This window comes from Mustelus asterias, chromosome 17 (genome assembly GCF_964213995.1).
Source record: "Mustelus asterias chromosome 17, sMusAst1.hap1.1, whole genome shotgun sequence".
In the NCBI taxonomy this organism is placed as follows: domain Eukaryota; kingdom Metazoa; phylum Chordata; class Chondrichthyes; order Carcharhiniformes; family Triakidae; genus Mustelus; species Mustelus asterias.
The window spans coordinates 46148227-46171065 of record NC_135817.1 but is presented as its reverse complement, the minus strand read 5'-3'; the positions used below and the strand labels follow the sequence as shown (position 1 = coordinate 46171065).

Sequence of the window (22839 nt, the reverse complement as noted above, 5' to 3'; positions counted from 1 at the left end):
ATATAAAGGTACTTGGCCCCTTTAGTTCTCCTAACCTTGTTGTCTCCCATTCTCTCTTCTCCCTCTATCAATTCTATTTTTAATTTATCTAACTTATTTCCAGATAAGAAAATGAAGGGAACTATTTAGTGGATGATGATGCAGCATCGCTACAGGGTTTATGGCTGTGAATATTTAGACAGAACTTTGCAGAGATACACTCCGCCTTGCGGCTTTCACCACAAGCAATTTGCCTGCAAGGAATAAACACATTAAAATCAGCAGGGTGGCTGAAAATCATCGGTGTTGGAATATTTGGCACCCAATAGGGTCAAACCCCAAAGCATCCTTTTGAACAAACCTGGGCTGAATCTGTTATGAATGAGCTTCATTAGCCTAGTTACCACATACAGTTCTGTTGTTTCTGGGCACTCCATCTGAGGGATGTGAAATTGACAGCTAGCCCACCGTCCAACAATTACAAAACAGCATTGACAGGCAGTGATGAGGAGTTACTGCTGCTTCCAATTGAAGAGCTCTGCATGCCAACAAATCTTTCGGGAGAGTAACGCAGAAAAGCGAGACAGCAAAGGAAAACTGAAACAACACTCTGTCTTAAAGTTTGCGATAAAAATCCTAAGTGTACAGATTTAATTTGCTTCATACGCCACCATTCTCTTATTCTCACCATTCTCCCACCACCAGTGGAATGCATATTCAAAATAAATGATGCTGTAACTAGCAGCACTGATAAATCTACAAATAATGAGGAAGAAGCGATGGCCTTGTGGTATTATCACTAGACTATTAATCCAGAAACTCAGCTAATGTTCTGGGGACCCAGATTCAAATCCCGCCATGGCAGATGGTGGAATTTGAATGCAATTTAAAAAAAATCTGGAATTAAGAATCTACTGATGGCCATTGTAGATTGTCGGAAAAACCCATCTGGTTCACTAATGTCCTTTAGGGAAGGAAATCTGCCGTCCTTATCCGGTCTGGCCTACATGTGACTCCAGAGGCACAACAATGTGCCCTCTGCCCTCTGAATTGGCCTAGCAAAGCACACAGTTCAAGGGCAACTAAGGATGGGCAATAAATGCTGGCCCAGTCAGCGACACCGATGTCCCACGAATGAATAAAAAAGGCATTACATGTAGAAGAATTACCCATACTAATTCATCAGATTCAAACTAAACAACTTTTATTAAAAGTTTACTGTAAAAATCCCCTAGTGTCCACACTCAGGTGCCCATTCAGGTATACTGAGGGAGAGTTTAGCATAGCCAATTCACCTAACCTGCATATTTTATTAACAAAGTGACCCAATTTTGCATTTATTTAATTTTTGGGATTGGTAAAATGTTGTAGCTCTATTATTCTCCGCTGAAGTTCTTTATGGAATGCATGACTTCCAATTTTATAAACTGAACCAGATTCATAAAATATGGGCAAAAAACAAACTGAACTGAAACACAACGTCATTATTTATCAATACATAAGAGCCAAGGACATCAGGAACTGGAGGAAATCATTCAGCACCACAAACCTATTCTGCCATCTGAGAGATTGTGGCTGATGTTATGACCTAACCCCATATCACTCCCAACTTTTACCACCCTTTGCATGAAGAAGTGTTTCCTAATTGATGGATTGAGTTATAAGGAGAGGCTGGATAGACTGGGACTTTTTTCTCTGGAGCGTAGGAGGCTCAGGGGTGAGCTTATAAAGGACTATAAAATAATGAGGGGCACAGATCAGCTAGATAGTCAATATCTTTTCCCAAAGGTCGGGGAGTCTAAAACTAGGGGGCATAGGTTTAAGGTGAGAGAGGAGAGATACAAAAGTGTCCAGAGGGGCAATTTTTTCACACAGAGGGTGGTGAGTGTCTGGAACAAGCTGCCAGAGGTAGTAGTAGAGTCGGGTACAATTTTGTCTTTTAAAAAGCATTTAGATAATTATATGGGTACGATGGGTACAGAGGGATATGGGCCAAATGCGGACAATTGGGATTAGCTTAGGGGTTTAAAAAAAAAGGGCGGCATGGACAAGTTGGGCCAAAGGGCCTGTTTCCATGCTGTAAACCTCTATGACTCTATTTCACTCCTGAAAAATCTGGATCTAATCTTTTAATAATGACCCCCACCACTCTACCCCTGCACTCCCCATCCAGCAGAAATAGTGGCTGAAATTCTCTGGACATTCACACCGGCGGGATTCTCCAGTCTCACTGGCAGCGCACCCCTGCCGGTGGGTTTCCCGCTGGGGTGGAGTGACGTCAATGGGAATTCCCATTGACAGCAGCGGGACCGGTGAATCCTGCCACTGGCAAACAAAATGCGCCACCTCCCGCTGGCGGGAAACACGCGGCTGTGAGGCCGGAGAATCTTGTCCTACATCTCTCTCTTTACCCTATTTGTTTAACTTAATAGCGTGAAAACTTTGATCAAATCAACCCATAACCTTCTAAATTCCAGGGCTCCTAAGGAAAATGGAATACGATGGGGTGTAATTTAAACCACGATTAGTAGAAAACAGAATATTTCTTAGCAATGATAGAGAAGCCGAGGTATGTACTTTATTAGCAAAGATACCTCTGTAGAGCTCTTACAATGATCAGCGAGACATTTCACAGTTATGCATTAGGAAATAAGGACACAACAGCAGCACAGAGGTTTGGATGGTGTTCAAAAGCTTGGTTAAGGAGATGGGTGTTGAGCAGGTTTTTGAAAGGAGAGGGTTAGTGGTGGACTGATTTCAGAAAAAGTTCCAGATAATACGATCCAGTTTGCCTCCAATCAGGGGGGGGGATATACAAGAGACAGGAGTCAGAGAAATGGTAGGTTGAGGGTCACACAGCCAAGGAGGTGGCAGAGTGGAGTGAGTTTAAAGATTAGAGTGAGGAATTTAAAACTGAGGTGCTAGGGGAGAAAGTATGCCAGGCAGGTGGGATTTAGTGTGAATCAGGATAGGTTGCAGCGGAGAGTGGATAGTGCAGAATGGGAGGTCTGGAGTCATAAAGACTGGAAGTGATGAGGAGAGATTGAATAAATTGGGATTGTTCTCCCGGGAAAGACGGAGGCTGAGGGGAGACCTGATAGAAGTTTATAAAATTATGAGAGGTAGAGATAGGGTGAACAGTTGGAAGCTTTTTCCCAGGGCAGAAATGACAATGACAAGGGGGGCACAAGTTCAAGATAAGGGGGGAAAGGTTCAGTGGAGATGTGTGCGAGGGAAGTTTTTTTACATAGAGGGTGGTGGGAGCCTGGAATGCACTGCCAAGTGAGGTGGTTGAGGCAGTTACGTTAGCCACATTTAAGACTTAACTTGATAGGCATATGAACGAACGGGGAATAGAGGGATATAAGTGGTTGGTTTAGATAGGTAAACGTGATTGGCACAGGCTTGGTGAGCCGAAGGGCCTGATCCTGTGATGTAGTGTTCTGTGATGTATCAGGTTTCAGCTACAGCGGCTGATCTGGGGAGAAGGAGCAGTGTGTAGCTGTAAGTAATCGGTCTTACTGATAGAGAAATCTTAGAATCTTAGAAACCCTACAGCACAGAAAGAGGCCATTCGGCCCATCGAGTCTGCACCGACCACAATCCCACCCAGGCCCTACCCCCATATTCCTACATATTTACCCACTAATCCCTCTAACCTACGCATCCCAGGACACTAAGGGCAATTTTAGCATTGCCAATCAGCCTAACCCGCACATCTTTGGACTGTGGGAGGAAACCGGAGCACCTGGAGGAAACCCACGCAGACACAAGGAGAATGTGCAAACTCCACACAGACAGTGACCCAAGCTGGGAATCAAACCCAGGTCCCTGGAGCTGTGAAGCAGCAGTGCTAACCACTGTGCTACCCGAGCACAGGGGAGAAGGGTTCTGCTGACCGCCAAATAGGAGTTGAGGATACAATCTATCTGGATCAGCCTGATACAGTGGCTGGAAAGAGGGGCAGAATCAGGAGGAAGGATCTGGTAGGGGCCAAAAATCTTGAGCTAGATATTCAGAAAGAAAGCATTAACAAAGTGAAGATCCCCTTCCTGTTGCCTGTTGCAATCAGAGAAACTCACTGTATTTGTATTAGATGCATTTTAGTGTCATTTTGTTTTCTTTTTGGTGGCGCCATGTTAACTGAACACATACTCCAGGCCCAAATACACAGTGGCCTAGAATTTGTTGGCATCCCACAGTGAGTGCCCTACAAGTGTAATTGTTTTTCCATCGTAAATTGCTGGAAATGCAGGCGACACGGTGGCACAGATGGCAAACACTGCTGCCTCACAGCGCCAGGGACCCAGGTTCGATTCCTGGCTTGGGTCACTGTCTGTGTGGAGTTTGCACATTCTCCTTGTGTCTGCGTGGATTTTCTCCAGGTGCTCTGGTTTCTTCCCACACTCAGAAAGACGTGCTGGTTAGGTGCATTGACCTGAACAGGCGCCGATGTGTGGCGACTAGGGGAATTTCACAGTAGCTTCATTGCAGTGTTGATGTAAGCCTCACTTGTGACTAATAAATAAACTTTATGTGAGTTGATAACGGTACATCACAGGTGGCAAGGCATCCGGCACTTTGGTTATCTATCGAATCAATAATTTATCCCATTAATCAATTATATTTAAGAGTAGATAAAGGAACAGAGGGAATAATGAGAAAAGGAAGTAAGCTGAATTGGAGTCAAGTTTAAACTTTATCAGGGCCAATTAAAGTCTACCTGCATATCCACTGAGTGCTGTTAAAGTCGAAACAAAGGACTTGCATGTTGTCTAATGGAGTAGGAAATAAAAAAAATACAGTACTTCACTTCCATCAACAATACTTTATGAAACTGAAATAACAAAAGCATTGGAATTCTTAAGTTCCAATATATATTTGTGAAACTGAGTGTTTCTACATGGAACTTTACTTTCCACTGCTCCCCTCCCACCTCCTCCTCAGAGTTCTACCTCACCCGAATGTTAATGAAGCAATGCCCTGTCAACACATAGTGAAGATACTAGGTTATGGCAGCTTTTAATACCTTCGATCAAAAGCAAAGCTTTCAGAAGAGGAAAATATCACAGTGGAAAGCCCCAATTCTTTCCCTGCAGCCTAGTAATCAATATTACTCATTTCTAACATCCCAGGGTGGGTGAGATTTGGAACACATCTGAGTGAGTTGTTTCCTGAGCCAGGCTCATGGTTGTTGAAGCACGAAAGGCTTTGCCACAGGGAATAATTGAGGCAGACACAATTGCACCTTTTAAGAGAAAATGGGATAAACATTTGATTTAGAGCAAATAACAGTGCAATGGGAGGACAGAGGAACAAGTGAAACCAGTCCAGCAAAGAGTCAGCTCAGATGCAATGAACCACATGATCTCCTTTCAGTATGGAAAAATGCTACAATTAAATTAAAAGATATAATAGAGATCTTTCGTAACATGACATGGGATATACCCAAGTCAGACACAATGACAACTCAGAATATAAGAGGCCATTTTGCACTATTAGTAGCAAATCTATATACCCAAGAACAAAGAAGGCCTTGACAATTCGTCTACCAAAATCTTACTAAAACAGGAATGCCATGAAAAAGAACACATCAGTTGAGACTGTAAATTCTAAATAACTCTTTTCTTTGTTGAAAATGTTTCCCATATAGATGAAATGTATATGAACATAAATACCAGTAGTCATATAGATGAGTCTTACACTCTCATCGGTTGGCTCAGTTGGCTGGGGCTGCTGATTTGTGATGCAGAGCGAGACCAACAGCGTGGGTTCAATTCCTGGACCAGCTGAGGTTATTCATGAAGCCCCGGCTTCTCAACTTTTCCCTTTGCCTGAGCAGTGGTGACCCTCAGATTAAATCACCACTAGTCATTCCCTCCCTCAAAGGGGAGAGCAGCCTATGGTCATCTGGGACTATGGCAACTTTACCAATTAAATATTTAAAGATAGGACAATGTTCATGATTTATATTTTATCATTGCAAAAACATTTGGAGGCAAATTTACAATTTATGATGCGGCATGTGCAGAGATATGAAACTAATTCATAATTCCACACTCATTATGTCCACGTTTTTACTTGTAAAACCAAAATAGTGCATTCCTACATGACATAATGAGACTTGTAGAAAAATAAATGTATCTTCAGGTGTACTCACCCATGCACCTCTTCCACTAGGGTCTGAAGGCTGCTGGGATTGCGAATCACCTTGTCCAAGAAGCTAACAATTTCTGTGAACTTTGGCCTGTGATTTCGTTCCTTTTGCCAGCAATGGAGCATGAGCTGATGGAGAGTGCCTGGGCAGCCCATTGGAGAAGGGAGCCGATAACCTTCTTCTATCGATAAAATGACCTATAAATCAGGGTATGGAAGAAGGAGAATGTTACTTCAGAGAATGTTACTTCCAGTTAATATTACCGAACACTTAGAGCAAAACATAAGTCAGTTTGTTTTCAAAGTCATACATGTGCAATTCTTTCAGATTGGTTTTCAAAGTTAAGTGGGGAAATATAAGATAAAGATTTTTATAACTGATTCTTATGTTACACCTGAAGAGATTGAGGTAGGATTTCTGCTTTGGGCACGTATGACAAACTGGGTGTAAACTGTACTTGAAATATCCAAAGTGAAGTTATGATTCAAATTTCCACAGAAACTAATTTTCACGAACACCAGTGTAAACTTTTCATGAACCAGTACAACTGGGCAGTGAAATAGAACAGAAAAGGATTTTTCCCCCGATATTAAAATATTCATTGATGTATTTTAGATTGGTACCTTGTGCAGATAAAGCTGGAAATAGGTTATCAGAAGAAATAAGCAATTTAATTCTACTGTCTGGTTGTCTATTTATGAAAACCTTATTTTAAATCACTGAAAATCATGTTTAAAACTATACTGAACCATTTACTGGTATCATTGGTGAACACAAGTGGCTTTATTTATAAATTACACATTTTTTAATCTTTAAAAACTTTTAAAATGTGCCCACTAGCACCTGTGTTCTTCAAAAAAAACAGGCTCAAATTGATTTTGATCTGATTTTTCTCTCGATTTGATTTATTATTGTCACATGTACTGAGATACAGTGAGATGTATCATTTGTGCTATCCATACAAAACATACGATACGTAAGTACATCAGGATAGTGGAACAGAGTGCAGAATATAGGCCGAAATTTTACCGTCCCACCTGCTACGGGAATCAGAGCGGGCGAGGGGCGGACGATGGAAAGGTCTGTTGACCTTGGGTGGGATTTTACATTTTCGGGACGAGTGAGGCTGTAAAGTCCCACCCATAGTGTTGCAGCTACAGAGAAGGTGCAGAGAAGATCAGTTCAGTATCTGAGAGGCCTGTTCAAAAGTCTGGTAAGAAGTCTCACAACACCAGGTTAAAGTCCAACAGGTTTATTTGGTAGCTTGTGCTACCGAATAAACCTGTTGGACTTTAACCTGGTGTTGTGAGACTTCTTACTGTGCTTACCCCAGTCCAGCGCCGGCATCTCCACATCAAAAGTCTGGTAACTCAAGCTGTTCTTGAGTCTGTTGGTCCATGTTTTCAAGAGCCTCAACAAACAATCACAGAGGCACAATCAGTGGAAACTTGTCCTGCTCGTAATTTTGATCTGGGATCATGGCCAATTTTTCGGCAGGCTGGATTTGAGATGGTTCTTTAGATAATCTCTAGATAATATGTTTTAAGTATTGAATGTTTCTTGCATTCTTCCAAAATATGCATGTAAGGATATCTCAAAGGATTTCTTTTGTATTTTACTCATAAGCAAGAGTGGCAAATATTCCACTGACTATCACACTGGTCACCACTGTGTAGAAATATATTTTTGCTAGTTTGTAGAAATTATATATTCCTGCACTAGATGTTAAAAGAAGCTAATGTTAAGGCAAAAAGGAATCATGGGAAACAATGTCAAGCTTCCAAACTACTTGTGCAAGCTGATATTCTGTAGTTGATGTGACCCTACTGTGTTTGGTGTAAAAACAGGATATCTTACACTGGCATTGAAGAAATTAGGTAAGCCCAAATGCAGGGCGTTGGCCCAGGAATTGTGATGCATCATGGAAGATTATTATGTACCCTCATTAACAAGCAAGTGCTGTTCGCGTGAACACCGATTGATGAGTCCAGATATATATGAATGTGTGGTGAGATGTATGACTTCAACTCTGTTAGATTACTTAAGGAGATCTGTTGGATGAGAACCAGCATAAAATAAATCGGTTGATCGTGTCTATTATGGTGGAGGGGTAGTCGAAGATAAGAAGCAAGAAGACCAAAGTACAAGAGAAGTAGTTTGCTCAACCACCAAGAAATATACAGGGATTATATAACCCATGTTAGACTCTAAATCACTCTCTGAATTTATTATACTTATAAGCTTGTTCTAACGTTGCCTCAATTGTTTCACAACTGGATTTTTTTTGTCACATCCAATCCTGTACCAGTAAGTGGGACAAACCTCACAGCTGGAACAGAGGACAACATTTTAAGGTTCCTTCCATCATACGAGAAGCGGGGATGTTCACTGATGACTGCACAATGTTCAGTATCATTTGTAACTCCTCATATACTGAAGCAGTCTATGCCCAAATGCAGCAAGACTTGGACAATATCCAGGCTTGGGCGAACAAGTGGCAAGTAACATTTTCAAAAATACTGGGAACACCCCCCCGACTTTGCGTCAAATAAGGCCACGGACTCTTTTACTTCTATGTGAGGGGGAAGATAGGACATCTCCAATTGTACTGCACTCAAATGTCAATTCAGATTACGTGTACAAGTCTCTGGAGTAAGGTTGGAACCCAAGATATCTGTCCCAGGGACAAGAATGCTAGCATTGAGCTATGGTTGACATCTAATTAAGATTATGGCCTGGATGGTGAATGTGAAAATTAGCCCAAGAGGTCTACCCATGCCCCTTTATGAAACAATGATTTACATTGCAGACCTCTTTTGATACATCCTTAAGGAGCTATGTGGTCTCCAGCCTTTGATGGAATGATACCTTGAACTGGCTGTCTTCTCCATTGATGTATAATCATTCATGTCTGTCCATTTTTTGTTCCTCCATCCTGAGGGCTCCATGGCTGAATGGTGGGGATGAAAAGATTTCCTTGCCCTAAACTGCTAAAGAACATCTTGTAGAGCCCTTCTTAACAATAGAGCTGAAACAAATGTCTATTTTCTCAGTCAAAACGGGTATTTCAGTGAGGTTTTTGGACAGTCAAATGCTAAATCTCAGTCACTTCATAGCTTGACAAGTCTTGCAAGTACTACAGGCTTCAGCTCACATGCAATTCTAGCTTGTAAGATAGAAGTTCCAGCAGATCAGGTTTTGCCTTTGCTATCCTGCCATTTGCGTAAGTCCATCATTTTAGAAGTTAGTAAATCTTTTGCATACAAGCCTGCCCCAGATATCCACCCACCGACTGGAACTTGGGGCAGAACTCTCCCACCTAGGATTAAGTCCCATGGTGGGAGCGGGAATGTGGACTGTTCCTCGCTGGGGATGGCTGGTGGGAAACAGCGCCATATCTTCTGGCCCTGACTTAACTAATTACACACTCAGTGGTTTTGCATTGTATTCTGTGACAGGGCAGGAATGCAATCATGTCCCGCCATCATATTGAAAAGATGCTCAACATCACCCACCCACCATTAAATAAAGAAGATTGACCTCCTGAAAAAGAAGATGGATCCTTAGAAACACTCTGCAGCTGGAAGATAGTCCTCACATAACACTGAAGTTGGAGGATCTACCTGACAGTTGTTGTCCCCATGCACTGCAGGCGGCCTCCATCCTGAATTCCGGAGGCAGTCTCTGGCATTGTTCAGGTGAGTCCTAACTTCTGCACACCACGTTGTTCCAGACATGTCCTGGACCAGCATGCTTAATGAGTATTTTGCCTCGGTTTTCACAGAGGAGAAGGACATGGATGGATGTACTATGGGCTTGCGGTGGACTGAAAAGATTGAGTATGTGGACTTTGACAAAGAGGTTGTGCTGGAATCTTTGAATGGCATCAAGAAAAATAAGTCGCCGGGTCCGGATGGGATGTACCCCAGGTTACTGTGGGAGGCGAGGGAAGAGATTGCAGAGCCTCTGGCGATGATCTTTGCGTCGTCGATGGAGACGGGAGAGGTGCCGGAGGATTGGAGGATTGCGGATGTGGTTCCTATTTTCAAGAAGGGGAATAGGGATAGCCCAGGAAATTACCGACCAGTGAGTCTAACCTCAGTGGTTGGTAAGCTGATGGAGAAGATCCTGAGGGACAAGATTTATGAGCATTTAGAGAGGTTTAGTATGCTCAAGAATACTCAGCATGGCTTTGTCAAAGGCAGATCGTGCCTTACGAGCCTGGTGGAGTTCTTCGAAAATGTGACTAAACACATTGACGAAGGGAAAGCGGTAGATGTGGTTTGTATGGATTTTAGCAAGGCGTTTGATAAGGTTCCCCATGCAAGGCTTCTAGAAAAAGTGAGAGGGCATGGGATCCAAGGGGCTGCTGCCCTGTGGGTCCAGAACTGGCTTGCCCAAAGGGGGCAGAGAGTGTGTATAGATGGGTCTTTTTCTAATTGGAGGTCGGTCACCAGTGGTGTGCCCCAGGGATCTGTTCTGGGACCCTTGTTGTTTGTCATTTTCATAAATGACCTGGATGAGGAAGTGGAGGGATGGGTTGGTAAGTTTGCCGACGACACAAAGGTTGGTGCGGTTGTGGATAGTCTGGAGGGATGTCAGAAGTTACAGAAGGTCATAGATAGGATGCAAGACTGGGCGGAGAAGTGGCAGATGGACTTCAACCCAGATAAATGCGTAGTGGTCCATTTTGGCAGGTCAAATGGGATGAAGGAGTACAATATAAAGGGAAAGACTCTTAGTACTGTGGAGGATCAGAGGGACCTTGGGGTCCGGGTCCATAGGACTCTAAAATCGGCCCTGCAGGTGGAGGAGGTGGTTAAGAAGGCGTATGGTGTGCTGGCCTTTATCAATCGAGGGATTGAGTTTAGGAGTCCGGGGATAATGATGCAGCTATATAAGACCCTCGTCAGACCCCAGTACTGTGCTCAGTTCTGGTCGCCTCATTACAGGAAGGATGTGGAAAAGATTAAGGGTGCAGAGGCAATTTACAAGGATGTTGCCTGGATTGAGTGGCATGCCTTATGAGGATAGGCTGAGGGAGCTCGGTCTTTTCTCCTTGGAGAGACGTAGGATGAGAGGAGACCTAATAGAGGTGTATAAGATGTTGAGAGGTATAGATCGGGTGGACTCTCAGACGCTTTTTCCCAGGGTGGAAATGGCTGCTACGAGAGGACACAGGTTTAAGGTGCTGGGGGGTAGGTACAGGGGAAATGTTAGGGGGGAGTTTTTCACACAGAGGGCGGTGGGCGAGTGGAATCGGCTGCCGTCAGTGGTGGTGGAGGCAAACTCAATAGGAACTTTTAAGAGACTCCTGGATGAGTACATGGGACTTAATAGGATGGAGGGTTATAGGTAGGCCTAAAAGGTCGGGATATGTTCAGCACAACTTGTGGGGCCAAAGGGCCTGTTTTGTGCTGTAGTTTTCTATGTTTCCCTGCTGGCATCACAGAGAATGGAGAGTGGGGGGTGGGGGGCGAAGATTCTGGTTGGGCCTTAATGGGAGGTAAATCAGTTTGACATTATCCTCCATGGCAGCACCAATGGAAGATCCCGCGGGAAATTCTCACCAGCATGAAATCGATATTTGGACTCCCGTTGAGCCCCGTCCACCCCTCTCGTGTCTGCCATTGAACCCACCTGAGTGAGGGGGGGGGGCATGGGAGAATGCCACCCTGAGTGTTTTGAATGAGCAAAACGGATGTTTGTCAGAATTCTACCTCCTGCACATGAAATACTGATCATTTCACCAATACAATTGTGCAGTTTCTAGTGCTTTGTTTTGGCAGCAAACAGATGGCAAAGCTGTTTAATCTGCATTTTCTTTGGAGATTTTGCAGGGTTTTTCCTATCACACAACACGAGGTCCCTTCAGCAGGCTCAAAAATTCTTTCTAAACAGCTGGGCAGATCAGCTGTCAGCTCATCAAGGTTGCAACTTGCCACGTATGTATTAACTCCAGAAAAATTAAAACAATCTGAAATGGAGTCTTACTATAAGTCGACATTGAGGTAGACACTACAGAGATAATTCCACAATCCCATGTGGCCAGCTGAGGGCCTCAGAGGGGTCTTGGTTAACCAGCTGGGGTAACAATGTTGTCATCCTATCTGTGAACCATGCATCTTTTGAGCACAGCTTTCCCCCTAGAAGCACGGAGTCATTGAATTAAACCGCATTACATAATTTAAAAATGTGTTGCATGACTATTTGAAAATAAATAACATACAATGGTCCATGGAAGAAATAGGAAATAGGATTAGAGCAGACAGATACAACATTAATTAATGTCAAAATAAAGGCACAGGGGCTAACATTAATACAATTAAGTGCCAGTAAAAACAGCTGACTGGGAAATTGATTTTATTCACCCAAGGCAGCACAATGGTTAGCCCTGCTGCCTCACAGTGCCAGGGACCCAGGTTCGATTCCAGCCTCGGGTGACCGTCTGTGTGAAGTTTGCACATTCTCCCTGTGTCTGCAGGGAGTCCAAAGATGAACAGGTTAGGTGGGTTTATCATGCCAAATTGCCCTTTAGTATCCCAATATGTGTAGGTTAGGGGAATTAGCGGGGTAGATGCATGGGGTTATGGGGATGAGCTTGGGTGGACGGCACGGTAGCACAGTGGTTAGCACTGCTGCTTCACACCTCCAGGGACCTGGGTTCGATTCCCGGCTTGGGTCACTGTCTGTGTGGAGTTTGCACATTCTCCTCGTGTCTGCGTGGGTTTCCTCCGGGTGCTCCGGTTTCCTCCCACAGTCCAAAGATGTGCGGGTTAGGTTGATTGGCCATGCTAAAATTGCCCCTTAGTTTCCTGGGATGCATAGATTAGAGGGATTAGTGGGTAAAATATGTAGGGATTTGGGGGTAGGGCCTGGGTGGGATTGTGGTCGGTGCAGACTCGATGGGCCGAATGGCCTCTTTCTGTACTGTAGGGTTTCTATGATGATTTCTATGATGCTCTTTCACTTGATGAGCTGAATGGCCTCCTTCTGTACTGTAAGGATTCTATGCTCTGCATGGGATATGGGTAACACAGGCAAGGTCAGCATTTATTGCCCATCCCTAGCTTCACTTGAGAAGGTTGTGGTGCAGCCCATATGCTGAAGGTACACCCACATTGCTGTTGGATTACGAATTTTAGGATTTTGACTCAGCAATGATGACAGGTCAGTGCTACAGTTCTAGGTCAGGATGGTATGTGACTTGGAGGAACAAGTAGTTATTGGGACATGTAATAATTGTCAGTGACTAATATTTATATAGACTGGACTAATCAAACTGACAAAACTGATCTGGAAGGTGAGTTGGTAGAATGCTTTTGTGACGATTCCCTGAAGCCACATTGTGGAACCAACTTCAGTTAAAGCTATTTTAAATCTAATGTCAAGTAATGAAACAGGATTAATTAGTAATCTCATAATAAAAAGGGAAATAGTGATCATAATATAACTGAATTCCATATTAAGTTTGACAACAACATAATCTAATCATAAACAAGAATCTTAAACTTAAACAAAGCTAATTATATAGGCATGAGGGAAGAACTGACTCAGGTCGATTGGGTAAGTGGATTAAAAGATATGGCGGTACATAAATACTGGAACACAAAAAAAAATTCAAAATGTTCAACAAAAATATAGTCAAATATTTATTTGATGGCACAAAACTTGAAAATTGCTGAAAAAAAGAGATTTTTGTGGTCAAAGCTTTTTGTATTGGACTCAACAGGACAATTTGTAAGATACCAATTTCAGGAGAAACAATAGTGTTCGACTGTATGAGGAGAGTATACAGGAGATTGGTGGGCAAGTGGATGCTAATTGGTGAGGGTGTTGCCATGCAGATTGCACCAATTAGTGCTGACTGACAGTTAACTGCCAAGCATTGTTTAAAAATTTAAACCAGGCAGCTTGACCCTGATTAGTCAATGCATGGCTCTGAGGAATGAACCAGTAAACGGCTATCACTTACTTAGTTTAGCTGAAATAGGCACAATGAGTGGAATTTTCTGGCCGCGCTCGCCCCAAAATGGGAAAATCCCGCTTGAGGGATTCCATGGTCCACCCTTCGCCTGCTACAATTCCTGTGGCAGGCAGAACAGGAAAATTCACCCCACAATATGTGTACGTGTTCTTTCTGATTGCAAAGGACAGGGCCTTGCGCAGCTCTACATATGTAGCTTACAGAACACACACATGTACCGCACTGGGGATTATTGAGCAAATGTTGTCCAATCGCAGAATTACATTTAAAGTTGGAAACTGTGCTCTAAGTTTTACAAGCACATGCTGGTTGGATGCGGTCTGTACATTACCTGTTGCAAACAGCAGAAGGGGGCATGCTGCTTGATATGATCTGCCAGTCTTTGGGATGTAGCCTGCATACCTAACATCACAGTGGCACTGAAATTCACCGTATTCAAACGTTTAATAGGTAGAATGTCTTATTAGCTTGACAGCAACATCCTGTTCATGGCAAATTCCATTCATGCATAGTAGCAGTGTGAAATAGCTGGCTTCACCTGTTGCTCACATTGTTGAGATACCTGTTACTTCTGGCATCACCTGAGGTAGACTAGACAGTTTTCAGGGCCAAAAGCTAGCATGGTTTTATGAAAAGGTAATTGAAAAATGTATGACAGCCTTTTGAAGATGTAACTAGTAGGGTTGGAAAAGGGGTACCCAGCTGTTGTAGAATACTTGGATTTCCAAAAGACATTCACTCAGGTGCGACACAGAAGGTTAATTTGCAAGATAAGGTCATGGAGGTGGGGGTAATGTATTCACGGGGATGGAAGAATAGTTAAAAGACACGAAGCAACAAGTAGGGATAAATGAGGCATTTCCAAGTTGGCAGGCTATGCATAATTGGGTGCTGCACAAATCAATGCTGGGCTCTCATATTTTCAATCTATATTAATGACTTAGACGAAGGGATCAAGAGTAATGTGTCCGAGGCTGCTTATGTTATTAAATTATGCAGCAGCATAAGCTTTGAGGAGGACACAAAAAGGCTGCAAAGGGATATTGACAGGGTAAGCGAGTGAGCAACAGGATGGCAGATGGAGTATAATGCGCGAGGTATGAAGTTATCCACTTCAATAGTCAAAATAGAAAAGCAGAATTTTAAATAATGTTTAGAGGGATTCGGGGGTTCTTGTATAAAGAACAAAGAGAGTTAGCATGTTTACAGAAAATAATTAGAAAGGCAAATGGCATGTTGACCTTTATTGCAAGGTGATTAGAGTATAGGAATAAGGAAATATTGCTACAGTTGTACAAGATTTTTGTACGACTACATCTGGAGTATCGTGTGCAACTTTGATCTCCAAATTTAAGGAAATACATTGGAGGTGGTACAGCGAAGGTTCATTAGTTTGGTTCCAGGGATGAAAGGGTTGTCCAGTGATGAGAGACTGAGTAAATAGGACCTATATTGTCTGGAGTTTAGAAGATTGAGAGGTGATTGCACTGAAACATAGAAGATTCTGAAGGGGCTCGTTAGGGAATTAGTGCAAAATTGATTTCCCTGGCTGTGGAATCCAGAACGCAGGGGCACTGTCTGGTGATAAAGAGCAATCATTTAGCACTGAGATGAGGAGAATTTCTTTTTCACTTAGTGGGTTGTGAATCTTTGGAATTCTCTACTCCAGAGGGCACTTCATTGTGGAAAAGATTTAAGGCAGAGATACACAGGTTTTTGGTGTCTCAGAGAATCAAGGGACTGGGAGGAAGAGTGGAGCCAAGGTCAATGTTTAGCCGTAATTGTTTTGAATGGCGAAGAAAGCCATGGTCCACTTCTGCTCCCATTCCTTATGTTTTCTGATTGGGTATAGCTGATCGGAAAATCTACCCCAATCTCACTTCTATAAATTCTTCAAATGCAGAATGCAGTGGTAGAAATAATGAGTGATACACAATTAAACACATTAAAATATGCTGTGACATGACTAACAGAACTATCCATATGAATAACTTACATCTTGGTTGGACATCTCCCAGTAAGGTCTTTCCCCATATGACATCACTTCCCACATTACAATCCCATAACTCCACACATCGCTTGCTGAAGAGAACTTCCTGTAGGTTATTGCTTCAGGAGCAGTCCACCGAATAGGAATTTTTCCACCCTGCACCAAGAAAGAAGACAATGTGAATTTGTCAGTCCAACCCGCGAGCTGAAACTTTAACTCTGTTTCTCTCTCCACAGATGTTGCCAGACCCGATGAGTATTTCCAGCATTTTCTGTTTCTATCTCGTGAGATATTTTCTTTGTCATTCCACTTAAAGCCTTGTCTACATTGCAATTAGATCAGCAGCTCCATATTCTTGTTTCACAATTGCTAATTCTTGATAGATTTTGGCCATGGATTTGAAGGCACCTGCTGTGGGTATGGGGGGAGCATCTAGAGGGAGTGATAGATTAAGAAGTTCTGATTTCACATGTGGGTTGTGCTATAATTGATAATGTTGCAACACTGTTGTAAATAGAGTACACTTGCCCTTTTATGAGATCTGATGTGGTTTATTTGTGACTCTTCATTGTAAAGCCAGTATCCAGCTCCCTTGCCCACAACCCCCTGTTGTCACCCACCATCTTCAGAGAGTCACCCCCAACCAACACTTTCTCCATGCTAATACGCGCTCCCCCCCCCCCCCCCCCGCCCCCCCCCCCCCCCACAACATATGCTCTTAGATTGTATAGGAACCTTTGATGTGGTGCCTTATCAAATGTTTTTTGGAAATCCAAGAACATCCACATCTTCCGTTTTCCCTTCCCATTCCATCTTGAATGTTACTCCATCAGAAATCTTTCACAGCTTGTGTTAAGCAGAGCAACACAAAGCCATGTTGCTCTGCTTGATCAAATGGTGATTTTCTAAACATCTTGCTGTAACTGCCTTAATAATGGATTCTAGCACTTTCCCTCTGACAGATGTTAGGCTAACAGGCCTATGGTTTCCTAGTTTCTGCCTCCCTCCTTTCTTGAACGAAGATGTGACATTAGCTGATTTCCAATCCGCTGGAAGTTTTAAGTTTAAGCTTATTTATTAGTGTTACAAGTAGACTTACATTAACACTGAAATGAAGTTACTGTTAAAATCCCCTAGTCGCCACACTCTGGCACCTGTTTGGGTACACTGAGGGAGAATTTAGCATGGCCAATGCACCTAACCAGCACGTCTTTCGGACTATGGGAGGAAACCTGGAGGAAACCCACGCAGACACGGGGAGAACATGCAAACTCCACACTGGCAGTGACCCAAACCGGGAATTGAAGTCAGGTCCCTGGCACTGTGAGGCAGCAGTGCTAACCACTGTGCCACCAGAGGAGATGATGCAGAGATTCATTATTCAACCATGGGGACATGGCTATCCTTGTGCAAAATGCTGACAAACACCTCATTCGTTAGGGTTTCATTGTGCCTTCCTTGCTGAGCTCTGAGCCTTCCAGTGCTGGTGGTCCTTTAAACTGGGTGACAGGGACATCCAACTGTGCCAGCTAACAATGTGGTCACTGCCTCAGTCCACCTCTGACCACTGAATGGTCAGCCCCTCCGCCCGCTGGCTAGCCTGTATGAGATTCCAGGGTTAGTGACTGGAGCTGAAGTGCCTGTGCCACGCTTTTCTGGTCCCGCATTCCCCTCTTCACCAATTCATAGAAAATTCTGGCCGATATGTGATCCAGTGCTTTATTCCCTCACCTGCCTTTCTGCAGCAAAAATGATCGGTTAAAAAATAAACACTGAACAATTTCTTGCCACAGTCCTGCAGTCCCTCATTGTCCTTTTCATAACCTACTATACCCCAACTTAATGGCATCAACAAATTTCAATACTCATCCATAAGAATGTATTACTAACATCAACTAGTGACCCGAACATAGGCTCCTCTGGATGCTACTCACTTTATCTTTCCAGCGTAGAAAAGCTCCTTTTGCCCCCATAGCATCTCCCAATCCACATGGCCACATTGCTCTTAACTCCATGCATCATTCTTTTTGTCTAAAATCTCTTAGGTTGCACTTTAGCAAATGTTTTTCAAAAATCCTGTACATGACAGCCATTCCATTCCACTTACAGAGCTGAATTCCAAATGGCTTTGTTTTGTGTGTTTCAGCCCAACAGAAGATGGATTGGGAATGCTTAAACTTATTACACTCCTGGCCTTTAACACCCCGGAGCGGGAGGTGATCTTTATCCTTTTTGCATGACTGAATTGAAGTAAAAGGACAAACTATCGTGCTATGGAAACCCTCTGGATCAAAAGTAAACACACAGCTATTTTGTTGATATTTTAGATTCTACCTTTTGACATATTATAAAATATATAGTTTACTCTTGTTGCTTTTGATTTTCATTAGGATTATGCGGCATAATGGCAATCGATTTCTCCCTGTAAAGAATTTTCCAGTAAATTCTGTTGCTGTGACAAGCAGCTGCTCTAATGAGGGTGCCTCACATGTCCTTTACTTAAGAGGAGTTGTTGTTGCTACAGAAATCTGTGATGGGTAGGGGGGGCGGGTATTGTTTGTAATATACTAGATAATGAAGGATATTTCTGCTAGTGCCAAGGGAAGGAATAAAGAGGAGAAAGATTTTAAGCTTTGCCACTTTGCTTGAATTTAGTTATTAGAAAAAAAACTATAAATAAATATCCAAAAAATATCCAACAATCCCTCGACTCGTGATAGCATTTTGCCATCTATTATATGAAACAGGCCCAAAGCAAAGTACAACACTAATGGAGTTATAAATATCATACTGGAGCTCTCTTATGCAAGATTTGTTTTGTTACAGCTCCAGCTTCATTTCTTGCTCTGAAGAATAGTGTTTGGTTGAGTGAAAAGACTTTATAGAAACGTCAAACTTTACTCATGCAACTTAATCCTATATACCTTTGTTATTCTGTACTAAAAAGTGCAGATCTGACATTGTGGAACACTTCAGGCTATCAACCAACAATTACGCTTTCCCAATGTTTGAAATCATTTTGATTATTGAGCTAATGACGTTACTCAAATTGCACCCAAGACAGCCGTATTGTAAATATAAAAAAGCCCAGTGTTAATATTATAAATATGTTGTTAATGGTTATGGTAAATGTTACTAGCTGTGTTGTGAAACAACTATTTCAGAAGTTATTAACATTAATGCAATTTTTAAAAATCCCATGTGGTATCTGGAAACTAATTGTAGGCAAGTTGGGCGAATTAAAATCATCCATCAATGTGAATGAACTACTTTGCTGGGTAGCAGGGGTGAAAACTCTCCTGTTTATCATGGGCACAAAATGCTATTTTGGTAAAATTATTGAAAGGAGGAATTTCATGTCCAAAACTTTTGAATTTTGAGAAAAGAACACAATTTTGACAAGATGTAGACTGAGCATACTATGATAACATGTGGCATATTAGACATATTTTTAAAAATTCAGTATTTATAATATATATCCTGCTTACGCATGATGTAAGAGTGAACAAACAAGTCCGAGCATGATTAATTAAATATGAACGTACTACAATTCTGCTTCTTTTGTGTAATACTTTTTTAACTTGGGCTGTACCACATTCAAATGAAAATAATTCTCACAGATAACAGTAAGTGGAATACAATATGCTGCTTTTGGCTTTGGCAGACAGTCACCTTATTACTGTCGGGAGTAATTCTCATTACGCAACCATTTCTGCCGGGGTGTGTAATGATAGGTTTGTCTTTGGCACATAACAAATGTTGGGTGTTGCCAGTGTTTTCTGTAGCCTGACCATTTTGATAGTTGGGCCTCGTTTACGTACAGGTGGCATGTTGCTCATGTGATTCGGGCACTTGCAGCCAGCTCATGGTTTTGGGAGGGCAGTGGATGTGGTGGGGCAGCCACTGAGCAAGGGTCAAGCAGCTCTTGCCCTCTGCCTTCTTTGTAAAGTGGAGGATGTTGAAAATTCCATCGGAGGGCTGAACAATGCAGTGGGGATTTGGGAACAATGGGGACTTTGCCACAAGGAGGGTAATTTAAGTAATTCTGAAAGTTTACTGTCAAATTAATAATTAATAATAACCTCAGTCTTCCTTCCAGTTGTATTGGATTTGACTATTTTCTGCTTTGCAGAACTGGCGATGAAAATGGCATCAGAATGCTAACAACATCAAAGAACCCCAATCTGCTTGGAGCAATGAGGCTCCTGCCATTTCTGGCAGGAATGGCTGGCTGCCTGAATTGAGGCCCAGTCACAAACAACACACCTGTCGAGTCTGGTGTCAAAAATTGGCAATAAGTTTGTTTTTTCTATCTGTTTAGCTTCTTCCACCTCAATCCATGCTGGAAAGTGGGTCCAGCAGAGCGAGACAAAGGATTTCCCCTATGAGTACAACTTCCTTCAGTAGTACATTGTTTAATGTGTTTGCATAAATACCTGTTCCTTTGGGTGCTGTTGGTAATGCCCTCACTAATCTATCATTTTAAACAGGTGTGTGCTTATCATCAGGCGCAGTGTGAGAGCATCGGTCCTCATTTGTCATGTTTTAGTTTCCAGTTGAACATCAAGTCACTGACTACAGCTCCAGCATTTCTGAAAACATCTTCACTTTATCCTATAATTTCAACATGGCCCTCTGGAGTTCACACATAAAAATACGAAACTTTGAACCCAAGCGATGGAGATATGAATCTGTTCAGTTTACACAGTAACACACATGAGTAATGGACCTGCAATCTCAATGCACTGCTGGCTGGGAGGCCTGTCCAGTAAAAGACAAATATGAGGCCTATATCTTTGTCTTATTTTCTAAAGAATAGACAGCCTGTCACCAGGATCTGTCAGCCTTGTGAACTTTTATCTTCTTATATTCTATAGAGTAAACTGCAGTTCTGCTGTTCCCTCCAGTCACTGCAATGCATAGGATGATGTTGAAAATTCCATCGGAGAAAATAGATAATAGACTAAAGACAAAGAGGACAGAGCTTATAAATACCTCCCACTTTGTCTATTATAAGGAAATTCTGGAAAACCTGAGGTAAAGGGACAGGAGTAAAATTTGTGCACACTGAAAAGTCTCAAATAAAATCAAAGATGTATTATTGTTTTTATGGATGTTTAAAGAAACCTTGGCTGGAATTCTCCAACTGTTCACACCTCACTGCTGCTGCCAGTGAGGATGGAGAATTTGATGCTCAGCCAAATCTCCGTTCACTGTGACGAGACCAGAGAATCCCGTTGGTGTGAATGGCTGGAGAATCCTGGCCATTGTATGTATATCACTGTCTCTAAAAACTTAGTTCATAAAGAGCTTTTCAGTGAACTTCAAGCAATTGTTTCAATTTACAATTTTCAATTGCAGATACTTCTTATTGTATAAATAGAAGGGCGAAGAGGCGGAACTGCCATTATGCTGAGGTCAGTGAGATCCAGTCTGAAATACCCAATAATGCAGCACTGGCATTCAAAGTGGTTTTTTTTAGGAAAACAGTAGAAATGATCCATGGTGAAATTGTTCCCTCTCACTGTTGCTGACTTGTAGAAAAAATAACTTGGTGCACAGGTATATTAAGCTCGCTCAGTGACTCTGTTCATTATTGTAGATGGCAGTTGCCTATCATTCAAAACCAAAAGACATGAGAGTGGCCTTCCTTAGTACTTTTTGCAGGTTGCTGGCTGGAGTTATTTTGTAGCTAATGTATATTACTAGCAAAGTGACATTATGCTCTTGAGGTAGTCTCAAAATCAATGCTGAGGTCCAATTTTTTTGTAAAGTTGGCAGCATGTAAATTTTGTTTCAATGTTCCTCAGCCCTTTTCTAAACTCTTCCTAAGCATTTCAATTGTTCGGAGCCTTTCACAATTCCTCACGGAAATAAAGTATGCAAACTGCTTTGAAAGTAAAAACTGGTTTTTGGGAACTCGGCTTCGTTCACTCAGAGCTGATCTAAAATGAAAGAAATTTTAGTCGATTTAGACTGAATTTACACTAAAGCAATTGTTGAAGCTTTTCATCTTGCAACCATCAGGACAAATGCAAGAATACCAAATTTCAAACTATCGCAACAGCTTATAATGCAGGAGAAAATGGTGCAGATTGCTTGGCAAGCTGACTCTGGCCAAGGTATTGCCATGGAGAAATGGGGAGCTATAGGTTCCTCAAGCTCCTGGATAATTTTAAAAAAAAGCACAAGGCATGAACATATTCCTTTTCATTGCAGAAAATGGCCCCCTGCTCATCAACGCACATTGCTTTTAGCAAGGGTAAGTGTGTGTCGGAAATACACAAACAAATAGATAGAATGCATACATATATTTAGGACATTAAACTTTAGAATTGAGAAAATGGACAGAGATTCATGGATAGCCATTTTTTTTAACCCAGAAACCTTCAAACATATACATGGGCAGCACTAGCTTGATAGCTCTGGTTCGAACAGACGTTCAACCGACCTCATTCATACCATACATTAGGTATCACTAGGGCCTCTCTTAACTGCTCTTATCACTAGCAAAGACATTTTAGGGAAGATTAATAATGGTACAGCCTGGTACTATTCCCATTATCTCTTAAGGAGGCATCCCTAGAGCAGAATTGACCAGAAATCTAGGAATGCAGCTCTCTTGAAAGTTGGAGGAAATAACATTTTATTTCTCATTTTATGAAAAGTAAGGAGCAATTGGAAGTATTAGGAAGGATATTAGAAGTACATGCTGACCAGGAATCA

The 22839-nt window shown here is 42.2% G+C and overlaps 1 protein-coding gene across 2 annotated transcripts in view; it reads right to left on the bottom strand.

Annotated features, from left to right (window-relative positions):
• epha6 (eph receptor A6) overlaps positions 1–22839 on the bottom strand; it is a 647719-nt gene that overhangs the window by 8209 nt on the left and 616671 nt on the right. The window contains exons 12-14 of one of the 2 annotated variants that reach the window (XM_078232549.1): positions 21649–21663; positions 16120–16269; positions 6140–6333 (exon numbers count right to left, since the gene is read on the bottom strand). In XM_078232549.1, coding sequence (XP_078088675.1) covers positions 6140–6333; positions 16120–16269; positions 21649–21663 — 359 coding nt within the window. The remainder of the gene's footprint in view (positions 1–6139; positions 6334–16119; positions 16270–21648; positions 21664–22839) is intronic. The other variant, XM_078232548.1, reaches the window with a different exon arrangement.